The 12,698-nt window shown below is 39.7% G+C and overlaps 1 protein-coding gene across 1 annotated transcript; it reads right to left on the bottom strand.

Moving 5' to 3' along the window:
* Window positions 1–300: 300 nt before the first annotated feature.
* ivd (isovaleryl-CoA dehydrogenase) lies at window positions 301–9,105 on the bottom strand. Its single transcript, XM_085143147.1, has 12 exons — window positions 8,814–9,105; window positions 7,957–8,046; window positions 6,878–6,929; window positions 6,546–6,715; window positions 6,354–6,447; window positions 4,118–4,248; window positions 3,944–4,040; window positions 3,746–3,839; window positions 2,643–2,724; window positions 2,409–2,513; window positions 2,072–2,144; window positions 301–1,272 (listed from the first exon to the last, which is right to left on the bottom strand). Exons 1-12 carry the CDS (start codon window positions 8,943–8,945, stop codon window positions 1,139–1,141), a joined length of 1,254 nt encoding a protein of 417 aa, XP_084999273.1. The 5' UTR covers window positions 8,946–9,105; the 3' UTR covers window positions 301–1,138.
* Between the last annotated feature and the right edge of the window lie 3,593 nt (window positions 9,106–12,698).

Genomic DNA, 12,698 nt, shown 5'->3' with positions numbered 1-12,698 from the left:
GCATTTTACAGACAGGATGCTGTTCCAGTGTCACAGGAGATATATCACAATAATTCTCCCCAAAATTGAAATAAAATGGAACTAAACCAAATTTATCCGGGCTTCATGGATTGAGGTATGGAGCTCGACAGCAGATTTATTTTCCTTGCAATATTTCTCCCACCCATATAAACCTGACTAATCTCATAATTCACAGCAGCTGTAATTCTCAATCAGTGCAAAACGCAAGGAGAAAAAAAGTTCATGGAACGTGGATTACAATCCTTTCACAAATGTGTGCAATAAACACAGACAGAAATAGAAAATTACAATTTTTATTTTATAAGATTTCATTTCATACATATTCACAATGTACAACTACATAATTCCTTGCAGAAAGGAAGACCAATCTGAGAGATTTCTACAGACTTATTTTTATTGTATACAAACAGTGACATCTGCTCCCAAAAACAAACAAATATGGATTCTAATGCTAGCAGAGCATTCACAGACATTTGCCCTTTTCACATATTTCAGTTTGCTTTGAAATCATGGCGTTTCTGAAGATCTGAACTACAGTTAGATTAGATTTCACACTTACAAATCAAGAAAATTCAGACAATGATAGCGGCAACGTCATCAGACTTTTTTAAAAAGTTTTTTAAACTGTAGTGATAATAAGTGAGGTAACACTGAGCCCCTATATGATACACGGTTCTTCAATGCAGCCAGTGAGTGTAAAAGTTGCACAATTTGAAACATGTTGGCTGAAGGGTTTTTAGTGTATACCTCTCTGTGACCAGCGACTGCCAGTAACCTCCAGCAACCACACAAGGAATACACATTTCCGTGACCAATCACCAAAATGATTGGGCCTTTATCAACAGATTTCACAGCAACTTCTTGCTACCTGGTTGGAGAATACGAACATTTTCGTACTGTAGCTAAAAAAAAGTCACATAAAGGCCACTTAATGTAGTTAAAATTGCTTTTCATTATGTCGAGTTCTAATCTCACAATTTCATAATGATCTGTTTTGACTGAAACTAATCAAAATCCTTGGTGACAAGTTCTTTTGTACAGTAAGGCCTTGTGTGTGTGAATAACTTTTATCATCCACAGCAAACCACTCGCAGTCTTTTGGTGATCACCCTCAGCTTTATTTGAACAAGGAGTTGAAGGCTCGTCCAATGATGAGTCTGCGAACTTCACTTGTCCCGGCACCAATTTCATACAGTTTTGCGTCACGCAGAAATCGCCCCAGTGGGTAGTCATTGATGTAGCCATTGCCACCTGACAAAGGACATAAAGATGTTAGTGCAAAGTTACCAAGTAGTAACAGAGCTCAAGGCTGGCCATCTGTTAATCAACAAAAACCATGTTGGGATATCAGATATCTATGTCTCCAAAACAAAGTGAATGAAAAAGTTACTGCATATAGGCACCTCAGCAAATACGTTCTACAGATCTACGTCAGCTCCAGCAGCCAGTGACCGTCAGAGCAGAACGGATTAAAACAAGTCAGACTGTTGTTGCCGTTTATTAGGAAAGAATCAGTGTAATGGATAAGGGGTTATCACATCAACTAATTAGTAAGAGGTTTTTACACAAGAACTCCACAAATTGTCGGGTGAACTAAGCTGGTAACAGATCACAGTGCTGCCCTTTCACAACAGGAAAAATATGCGTTTCAGGCACATTCTCAGTACTAGAAATCCTCCAGCTGGTTTAACAGGGTCTGCAAATAATTTGCAAGAAGCCAGACATGTGACCTGCACTCGACTCTTTTTCAAGTAAACTAACAAGGTTACACTCATTTAATGAATAATCTGACTGCTACAGACATCTTTGTTTTGTGCAGTTTTGCTGGGTGAAGCCGAGAAAAGCTCAGCTATAGTCTACGTGTGAAACTGGCTTTAGGGGAAATCCCTCATTTTACTATGAACTTTCTTTCTGTTAACTAGACCTTCCTAACAGCCGTGTGTTGGTTGTAACCTGAAATATGTTGTTTGTACATTGATTAAATCATGACAATTTCCTCAGTTTAAGAATCTGCTCTCATTTCATTTCAGCTCTGGGTCTTGGCACTCACCCAAACATTGAATCCCGTCCAAAGCAACCTGAGTGGCATTCTCAGCACAATACAGGATCACTCCAGCACAATCCTGCAAACACACAAAGCATCACAGTCACTGAGTTAGACAAGAAAGTCTCTACGAAAAGAAAAAAAACAAATAACTGGATGCAGACTTGAAAGTGAGAACCTTTAGGACCCAACAAAAGATTAAATATATATTACAACCTTTTCTATAAAATTCTTATTTAATGCTTAAAAGGGGCCATTATACAGGATATGAATTTAGGAAACTTCTTGGCTAAAGTGCCTGACTGAGTGCTGCAGAAGCAGACGTGATTACAAATCTTCTCACCTTTGCGCTGAAGTGTCCTCTGTCACAAGCACGTGCAACACTGTACAAATACTGCCGACAGGCGCTCAGCCTGGTGTACATGTCAGCCATCTTCCCTTGCATCAGCTGTCAAACAGATGAACATCAGGTCAGTCTGACTCGAGTAAACGTGAATTAAACAAATCATTTAACACAATGGCCGTCAAAATATTTGAATTTTTATTCTCTGAGGAAAGTGAAAAACGAAGGCGAAACCTGAAAGTGTCCGATCTTCTGTCCGAAAGCCTCTCTGACATGCAGATAGGGAATAGCAGCATCCAGAACCGCCTGCATGATGCTGAAACACAATATGAGGATGTTACATTAAATGAAATGTGTCACATGTGTAAGGTTATAGGACAACATTCAAAAAATATATGTTAAACATGTTTAACTAAATTTAAATTACAGGACAGTCTGGCCAATGAACTACCAGAACTTTTCTGTAATTGTACACGTTTTTCATGTAGTTTCACTGGTCTGGGCCACTTAAGATTAAGGTGAGCTGTATGTGGCCCATGATATAACAGGAGTTCCTGCATTAGCCACTCAAATACTGCAAATCAAATGAACTTAAATTAACCACTATACAGAGACGTGAAATTTCAGCTTTGAAACAGCACATAACACTTCATAAAAGTCAGCATGGGCAAACACCTAATGTGCATGGAGTCGTTATAGCAACAGTATGAAGTCCAGTGACGTCATATGCGTGTGACATGAACACCACAACAAAGGAGGGTGTTGAGGCAGCGGTATATACCTGCTGCTTGGTGTATAGCTTTTCGTCCAACTCGCGGGCCACAGTGTTGTTTTTTGTGCAGCCATTTCCCTTTTTACTGGGCTTTAAAAATGGGCGTTTTGATTTTCATGAAGAAGACGCTCTCATTCCTCATCGAGTGATGCCACTGACTAGCCAATCGGTGGCATGCAGTCAGTTGAAGTCACATTTTTGGATTGCCTCAGATCACTTGGAATCTCAGCCAAGTGGGTACTAAAAAGGTGCCTAGTACCAGGTGCTACCACTTAATGGAAAACCCTAAAAACCAAGTGGAGCTGAGCCAACCTGAGCAGGTAATAGTGGAAAATGGCTACGTCAGTCCAGGCTTAGCATGCTAATGAACAACACATAAACCAACTTCTCGCACACCAAGTCCAGTAACTTTCAAAGCTGAAGCACACACTCACTGAATCACTGGATACAGCATTTATGTACTAAAATACTTGGTCATTTCTAATTAAATCAACATGTATATGTGATTAGATATAACTTCACATCAGTGTAAACCAATCAGCCAGCCTCTTCTGGTGAACCTTACCCAATAGGTCCAGATGCAAGCACCAGTCGCTCCAGATCTAAGCCGCTCATCATCACATACACGCCTTTGTTTAATGGACCCAGGATGTTCTCCGCTATAAAAGACAGGAGAAAAGAAAACAAAAGAAATTCCACGCTGAGAAAAGACAATCAGTTTGCATTAGGATGACATAAAGTAACAATGCATAGTGAGGCACACCTGGGATTTTGCAGTCTTCAAAGATGAGCTCACAGGTGCTTGAGCCTCTCATGCCGAGTTTGTCGAGCTTCTGTGCGGTCGAGAATCCAGGTGTTCCCTACACAAAGCGTATATATAAATGCACAAATAAAGACACTTGTTTATTGTTAGTACACCTTCTTTTACTGAATTTACCTTTTCGACAATGAAAGCTGTGATGCCTTTTTGATAGGCCTCGGGATCGGTTTTGGCATACACAATAAGCACATCGGCATCCGGGCCATTCGTGATCCAGAACTTGTTTCCATTCAGAACGTAATAGTCTCCTGTGAAAAGATTATGTTCATATAGTAGTTACTTTGTAATCTATCATTTTCAGGGCACTGCATTTTCCAACAACTTAAAAATTCTCTCTGGGCTTTGTCAAAATACTGACAATCACCCACAGCTTGAAAGGCAGTACTGACAAAGCATGAACGCTGCCTCCAAACCTCATGGCTTACACCTGATGGCAATGATATATCTCACTCATTCACCTAGTGGTGCATGTGTGGAAGCACTAGAGAGCTGTGCAGCTGGTAATTTTGAGGATTTGACATTTGATATTGTCATTAAAAAAAAAACAAAAGGCACTGATACTATTTTGGTATACAGATACTATCTGTCTCTTCACATCTTTTTGCTGTTAAGGCATCCCATTTTCCTGCTGGAATTCATGTTTGTATATATTTGCATTTGTTTTCACTTGCCTTGGGCAGTATAGGTGCTTGGCATTTTGGTCTTGTTGATGCCTTTGGCTTATGCCAAGCTCTTCATGGACAGTCCTAAAACTTTTATGCACACAACCTCTAATATTTCTATTTATGTTGAAGTTTGAAGTGGAAAAACTGCTCGTCATTCAGCCAAATATACACAATAGACTGTATATAAAAGATGGACATGGCATTTGAGTTTGAAAAGTGAAGTGCCTCAAACCTGCATTATTTCAAATGGCAAGCAGACAGCGACTTTGACTGTACAGAGGCGGATTGGAGTACAGCGCTTCGGCTCCCTTGATCCATGACTTCATTATCAATATTTTATAATGAGTTTATGCCCTTAGTTTGTAGTTTCAAGTCTTAATGAATAAAATACGATACATTTTACAAATAATCTTCCCCATTTGTGTCCAGAAGGAAGATAACACAGGGTATGCTTTAGGATGAGGGTTAGTGTGCATGTTTCCCTCAGGGTTTTGATCAGATCCACCACTGCCTCATCACTTCACCGATGAGTGACCTCATGGTAGCTATGTTCATCTTTTATATACAGTCTATGATCTGCACAACAATGTTGTTGTGAAAAAAAACAAAATCTGCCTGCATCCACTGCAAGGAGACAAACCTATCACAGACATGTGAGAACTTTGCTTCACAGCAGTGAAATTTTTTCCCCCATCCCCGAATGTCATACCAGGCAGCAAAAGTAATTCATCCATGTTCTTCACCACAGCTTGAACCCACCCCAGCAGTCACTGAGCAAGCAGTGGGGTGCAACCTGTACAGGTTATCACTCCATCACGAGGCTGAATCAGTGAAACTGAACAACACATTCACCTATTGCCAATTTAGAATCAGCAGCTAAACTAACAAGCACTGTGGCAGGAAGTACCAGGTAGAAATCTGATGCAGGTACAAAACTGTCTTCCTGTGAGCTGATGGTGCTAACCAGGCTGCGAAAACAACAGCTCAAATAGTTCTATTCATAGCTTGTTTATGACATACGTAAAAAAAAAAAAAAGCTGTTAACTTCAATACTTACATAATACAGTCTATAACCTCACAAACTCCATTTTAAAGCCAGACTTTTTGTTGCTGCTGTCACATCTTATTAACTATCAAAATAATGTTTTCAAATAAACAACACAGTCATATTTTATGCCTCTATAAGCAGCTCATACTCACAATCTGGCCATGTAGCACATACATGACACCTTGCTGAGTCTGACTCATTTGTACATTTTCAGTGTGGTAAATGCCAATAGCATTTCTGTCAAACCCTGAGCTAATAAAGCCCTGAAAACTCTTTTTTCCCCCCATCAAGAGTGTGACCAACACATATCTATGAACATACCATGATAATAGCTTTCAGAAGATGTTCTTATGTAAAAATGCATTCAGATTTTAATGATTTTGAGGTGAACAAAATAATAGAATAATTAATCCTTCATCTTGTAAAGTCCTTGATATTAATAACACTCAAAAAACACACAAATAAAGCTACGTGACACTGGCAAAGCAGACCAAGAGTACAAAAAACAAACACACAGATCTGTAAGACCAAGAAAGCTAATAAAGCAGATCTTATTTATGTGCACCACATACTGGATGTATAATTAAGCTGAACATTTATCATTACCACAGAGAAGTGAGTCATGGTTTGGGCGTCTTACCTTCTTTCTTTGCTCTGAGTTTCATTGACACAACATCAGAGCCAGCATTGGGCTCACTCATTGCCAGAGCTCCAACATGTTCTCCTGTCAGTAACTGGCAAAGGAAATAACACGATTAATGAAATAACTAAACAAGCTCATTACGTTCAATGTTTTTCGATAATATTTAAACGTGAAATGTTTGATCCTGACCTTTGTCATATACTTCTCCTTCTGCTTTTCATTGGCGTGGCGTACCAGCTGGTTAACGCAAAGGTTAGAGTGGGCGCCATAACTGAGACCGACGGCTGCTGACACTCGTGACAGCTCCTCCATCACAATTATATGATCTAGGTAGCCCAATCCTGTGCCTCCACATTCCACTGAAAGGGATATACAGTGTGAGCTGAGTGTAAACTCGCCTAATGACAGCTAAAAAAAATAGAAACCTTCACTTTATGCCTTGACATGTACCATAAAATATGTGTTAGACATAACTGTAACTGTATGAACTGCCTGCTACATAAAAATCACAGCTGTCACACCTGGAGCAGTGACGCCAAGAAGTCCCATCGTCCCCATTTCTTTCCAAAAATCCTGTTTAAGAGGGAAAGCAGAAAGTTAGTAGAAACAATACACTGGAGGTACAGTTGAACATGCATATCTACTATAGTAAGAGCTGATATTGGCTATATATACATATATTGGTGTCGTGCAGCTGTGGTCAGATGTTTACATACAGTCATCATGGGCATGAACGTCACGACAAATTTGGTCTTTTAATGATTTCTTTGAACTGTTCTCGTTCCAGTATGGGATGCTTGTACAGCATCTTTAGTGACTTAAGAAATACAAGTGGTTGTTTTCATGTGGGAGCACAAAGAGAATTTGTTTGATTCTCCACTCATTGGCTTGACCAATGCTCAGAAATGACTTGTTCTGAGTAATTGCAGATCCGTCAGTTCACACAGTTGCATGCAAGTACAAGTAAATTGGATGTGTCACAACTTTGCCAAGTTCTGGATGAAGACCCAAACTGTCACCCAAGATGAGAGGAAACTAGTTTTGAGGTTCAGGAACAATCCAGAAACCACCAAGGCTCAAGCCTGAACTGGAATCTCCTGAAAAGAAGCCCCTGCTCCAAACCAAGTTTTAGCAGTGGCTTATGTATATATTTGAGCCTATACATATACTTTTGAGCCGTGTGGATTAGAGAAAATCCAAAATAAATTCAAACTTGTGAGCAAAATTCTTGTTTTTTAAAGTTATTAAAAATGTATGCTTTACAATCGCTCCACCCTGGAAAAAGAACAGCTTAAAGAAATCATTAAAAGTACAGTAAGCTTTTGACCACCACATTTTTTGATATGATTAGATATAAAAGTGCTTTTTTAAAGCTCAAAAAGCAATGCTGATTCCTTTAGAAAAGTCAGCTGAGCTCACTGGATTGCTTACGATACTCAGAAGTGGTGGTGCAGGATAAAGCAAGTAAAGAATGTCAACAGATGTATCAACAATGTGTTGTTTTCTTTTACCACCTAGAAGTACTGTCCCCAAGTTCCATTACTACTTGGTACATCAGCTACAACTTTCTGAATTTTGTCACTTGTGCAATTCAACTCACCCGCATTCCTGGGAACTCGTTCTTCTTATCGATCTCGTCTGCATGAGGTCCAAGTTTTTCTACAAAGAATTTGCGAACTGTTTGCCTCAGCTGTGGAAAGGACATAAAACAATTACTTAGCAAAAACCATACCCTGTAATGACTGTGCTGGGAGGATGAAGATCATAAAGTGACGGCTTGAGAAAGCTTTTCACCTGCCTGGAGATGGAGGTAAGTGTGTTGTTTGCCCAATCATACTGAAATGTTTTAACTGGCATTGCATGTCTATTTGACTTTATAAAAGGTCTGGGATCTGAGACAATTCCTTCCATCCAATCAAATCCTGTATATGAACCCCACCCACCCCCTGCTCTCCTTGCAGCCTCGGGTCCAGTCTCCTTCACTTTGCGCAAAAATATACCCGGCCTGCAGTCACCTTTGATCTGATTTAATATAGACTGTAAACCAATGTCGGCATCAGTCACTCCATTACTACCATTTATTACCACAACCTACTTTGTAAAGTCATACGTGGAAATTTAATAAAATTGTTTAATAATGTCACTAGTAAAATTAGTTAAATAGACCATTTTCTAATTAGATAAATGTAATTAGATAAATTAATCGAGTATTAGTCGGTAGCTTTTGGTTTTGTCATTTAATTTGTAGCTGTTAGCTAACTTATGTCATCACGTAATGGGGGACGGTGTCCTCGCAAAACTGTCTTCTTTTATTGCCCTTAAAATTCACAAAACTATACAACACACTAAAAATGTTGGTCTCTGAGAGTATGTGATTGCTTTAATGCCTGCGGTTGACACGCACAGACACAAGTGTGCACTTTGTTTTGCTAGCATTAGCTAGCTAGTGTGGCTAACCTGTATCTGCTCCTCTGTGAGTCCGTTAACTACGTCGTCTATGGGGATGGCAGCTCCGGCACAGCCTCTTCTTGTCACCGCAGGGATGAATAACCTGGAGCCGAGGCGAAGTGCATTTCTGACAGCAAACATTGTGCTGCTTGCAGAATAACAGGGATGAAGGTTAGACCACGGATGAACGTCTGAGGTCTCCTGCCTGGCTGTCTTGTAGCAGATAAAACGGAAGAGGTCTCACTCCGCCAATATTTCCTAGTCCTACAAGAGTAGTCCACGCTGTCGTTCTTACCTGAAGGGTCGCGCAGGCACAGCAGTGCGCTTAAGTACCCCGCCGCCCCCTGAACCGGTGAAAAATAAAACCACATATCTTCCACTTCGTCTTCTTCTAGTGCGATACTGCAAATTTTGTAGTATCGCACAAAATTCAGATATCCAGTAAATACAGGACCAACGATACATATAACTTACAAACTGTAGGGGAGGACACTCACAATTTCTGAAATGAATCATCATTAATTTGCAAATTTAATGGCCACTAAATCACTGTGATATTTCCTTTTAACAATAATTAGTTAACACAAAAACGCATCTTTCAGCTTTTCATTTATTGTTTCCAGCATAGTATTGTGATATTTTGCACGGCAATATTGCATTGATGCAGAAACACCAAATAACAACATTTTATTAAATAAATTTAATTCCTCTGGAATTGCTATGAACAGGTGTCACTACCACAGGTGCCACTTAATTCAAGAGTGTCCCTTTCATTCTTGTATTAAGCTTCCACTCCTTTGTCTTTATGAAGACGTCCTTGCAGCATTCCCAAATTCCATTGCAATGTCCATCCTCCTCTTGTGTCAGGAACGAAGATCCTCTGTTATTTATATTTAGCAGTTAAATAAAGGCTTGATGCTTAATGCAGTGTTTTCAGGTCTTCCTTTTCCTTTCTGTATTTTCCGTTTGAAGTCATGACTCTGGTCGATTTCTGTGTGCTGTAGCAGCATCGCCTCTTGATTCAAGTGTCCATATCTTTTGCCACAAAAATAATTTTTTCTGCCTTTCTTACCAACAACTTACCATAAACTTTTCAACAGTTTCCTCATTACCTTTATAAACTTTAGCTTAAGGCTGCCTTCCACACCATCATGGGCAAGGAATCCCACAGAACAGCAGATTAACTAGTATATACACACACTCCCTCATGACTACTCCCTCCATTTTTAGATCCACCAGTAAATACTGACATGATTAAAATAATTCTTCTTTACATAACTGGAATTCTTTCTTGTTTTTTCTTCTTCTTTGTTCTTGCTTTACCAACCGACTTATTGGTACATTAGCGCCGCCTGCTGGATAGAATTTAATATAAAAATAAAAGATTTCTGGGTTAATCTGCTTGGGGTCCCCAAATGTTCCATTCAGCCTGTTTTGCCATACTTTTCCAGAATTACGTTGACAGAATTTAAAACAAACAAGCAAACAAACTACACTGATTAAGGACTTTTATTCATTTATTTATTTTATTCAGTATTAGCATAGCCTCCATAGCCTTCTGTTGCTATAATGTAGTGTTTTACTCATTTGCCTAATAAGTAAGAGAACTCCGAGACACAAATTCCTTGGGGGCTGTGTCAGGAAGGGCATCTGGCAAGAAAATCTGCCAAATCAAACATGTGGAACTATCTGCTGTGGTGACATCTGGTGAAGGGAGCAGCTGAAAATAGCTTTAAATGAGCATAAACTTTCTCTGCTCAGTAGTCTGCTTATGCTTCCATCTGATAACCCATGTCTTCTGCAGAGAAAGCATTAACAATGCGCACCAACATCAGCTCAACACCACCTTGACAATGAGTGCAAGTAAACTACTGTAATCACTGTTTATGTGAGTAAAACACTGAGATTTTATTACTTAGCACATGCAGGTTTTTTTGTGTGCATGAATGAGCTGATTTTCCAAACTGTATCTTTAATCCCTCCTTAACTTTAGAAAAAACACTAATTTAACCCCTAACCTCATGTTCTGAGGTATGTATCAACTTCCAATGTGATGATGAGCAAAGACTTTCTCCTTCAGACTAGCACACACGTGTGGTTCATCCAACAAGATCATAGAGCCATGCCCATAGACCATCAAAGTATTAACTATTTCCAGGGCTACAGTAAAGTGGAGGTGGCCTCTGATGTGGCATAGGGGCGTGGTAAAGAGGTCCACATCAGGGCTGCTTGTATATCGACTGAAGCAGAACCACCAAGGCCCAGAGGCTGAAGATGTTGCACAACAGCAGAAGGCAGTGCAGACAAAATGCACAGTACAGTTTTCGCTAACATAATTCAGAATTTCTTACAGCAACCTTTCCGTATGTAGGATTATTAAAGGTGGCCAGAGTTGAGCCGCCAAGTGGTCAAATCCTGACCAATGGATGGCTTTGGAAAATGAAAAAAGTGGAAATGAAAGGAAGGCCTCCTCGCAAGTATAATTTGTGTCTCATTTTAAAATAACCCCAACATGCTCATTATTTATAAAATACAGTATAATTTGAGTTGTTTTTCTTTCCTTTTTAAATAAAACCAAATGTAGTCAGACAGTAATACTCAATAAAACAAAAACAGCAACTTTTGGCTGCTCCCTTACTCACAGGGGGACACCACAACCCCACATGTTTGAGTTTTACTCCAGATGTCCTTCCTGAAACAAGCCCAAAAGGACTGTTGTATCCAGCATTGAACTAGGGAGCTTTTGCACATCAGGCATATGTGTATACCACTAAACTACGGAGCTACCGAAATCAAACAACCAACCAACCAAACCAATAGACAAACATTCTCACACTTGCGTCCATAAGTTTTAATGACACTATTTGTGCTATAGTTGTGCCTTTGCACACCAGCACAGTAGGAGTGACTGAAGTGCAGGTCAGCCTTAATCCTTAAAACTTAAGTCATTTTATAAAAGTACTAAAATAACTGTTTAGGAATTGCAGCCACTTTCATGCACACTCACACATTTCCAGAGTAACTGGATGAACTCGCAGAATTTGAAACATAAAACAGTTTTTAATACTCAGCCTTTATTGCAGTCGCCTTCAGATCCTGCTTGTTTGTGGGTCTCTACCTTCAGTTTTGTCTTCAGTAACTGAAAAGCATGCTCTTTTAGATTTAAATCAGGCGACTAACATGGCCACTAAGAACATTTCTTTGCCTTGAGAAACTCTTGGATTGCTTTTTCAGTATACTGTGGGTCATTTTTCACTTACACTGTGAAGTTGCGTCCAGTCAGTTTTAAGGCATTTGTCTGAATCTCAGCAGAAAGTACAGCCCTGTACACTCCACACTGGCTACGTCTTCCATGCCATAACATTCCCTCCGCTGTGTTTGACAAATAATCATGAGCGATTCCTTTCCTTTTCTCCTTTAAGAAATCTTATCTCCTCATTTTGATTTTTCGCTTTAGTCTCATTTGAAGTTTTCATTTCTTTTTATTGCGAATGCTGCATCTGCGATGAAGGTGCTTTACTCTGGTGAAGAAAGGTTGCTGCATGCAGAAGCCCATGCACTGCCCCATGCAGTCCTTCTGTCATCGTGATTATGAGAAGATAGTGAGAAAGCCCCTCTTTGAACCAGTGCTGATACAGGGTTTCCTCTCATCGCAGTGTGACTTGTGAACAATGCTGGAGTTCATATTTATAACAGATGAACTGGAGCTGCAAGCAGACTCGCTTACACGAGTATCATCTGCGCGCTGCTTGAGCGGAGGAGTTAACACATTATATATTTGCTTACATTTGATTACTGAGCTAGAAATAGTCACGAATCAACATCTTATGCATTCTTCTACTTTGTGTGTGTGTGTCCATGCGCGCGCGCATGTGTACATCATTTAATAAGAAA

This window comes from Neolamprologus multifasciatus, chromosome 19 (assembly GCF_963576455.1).
Source record: "Neolamprologus multifasciatus chromosome 19, fNeoMul1.2, whole genome shotgun sequence".
Classification (NCBI taxonomy): domain Eukaryota; kingdom Metazoa; phylum Chordata; class Actinopteri; order Cichliformes; family Cichlidae; genus Neolamprologus; species Neolamprologus multifasciatus.
This window is presented reverse-complemented; position numbering and strand designations above follow the sequence as displayed.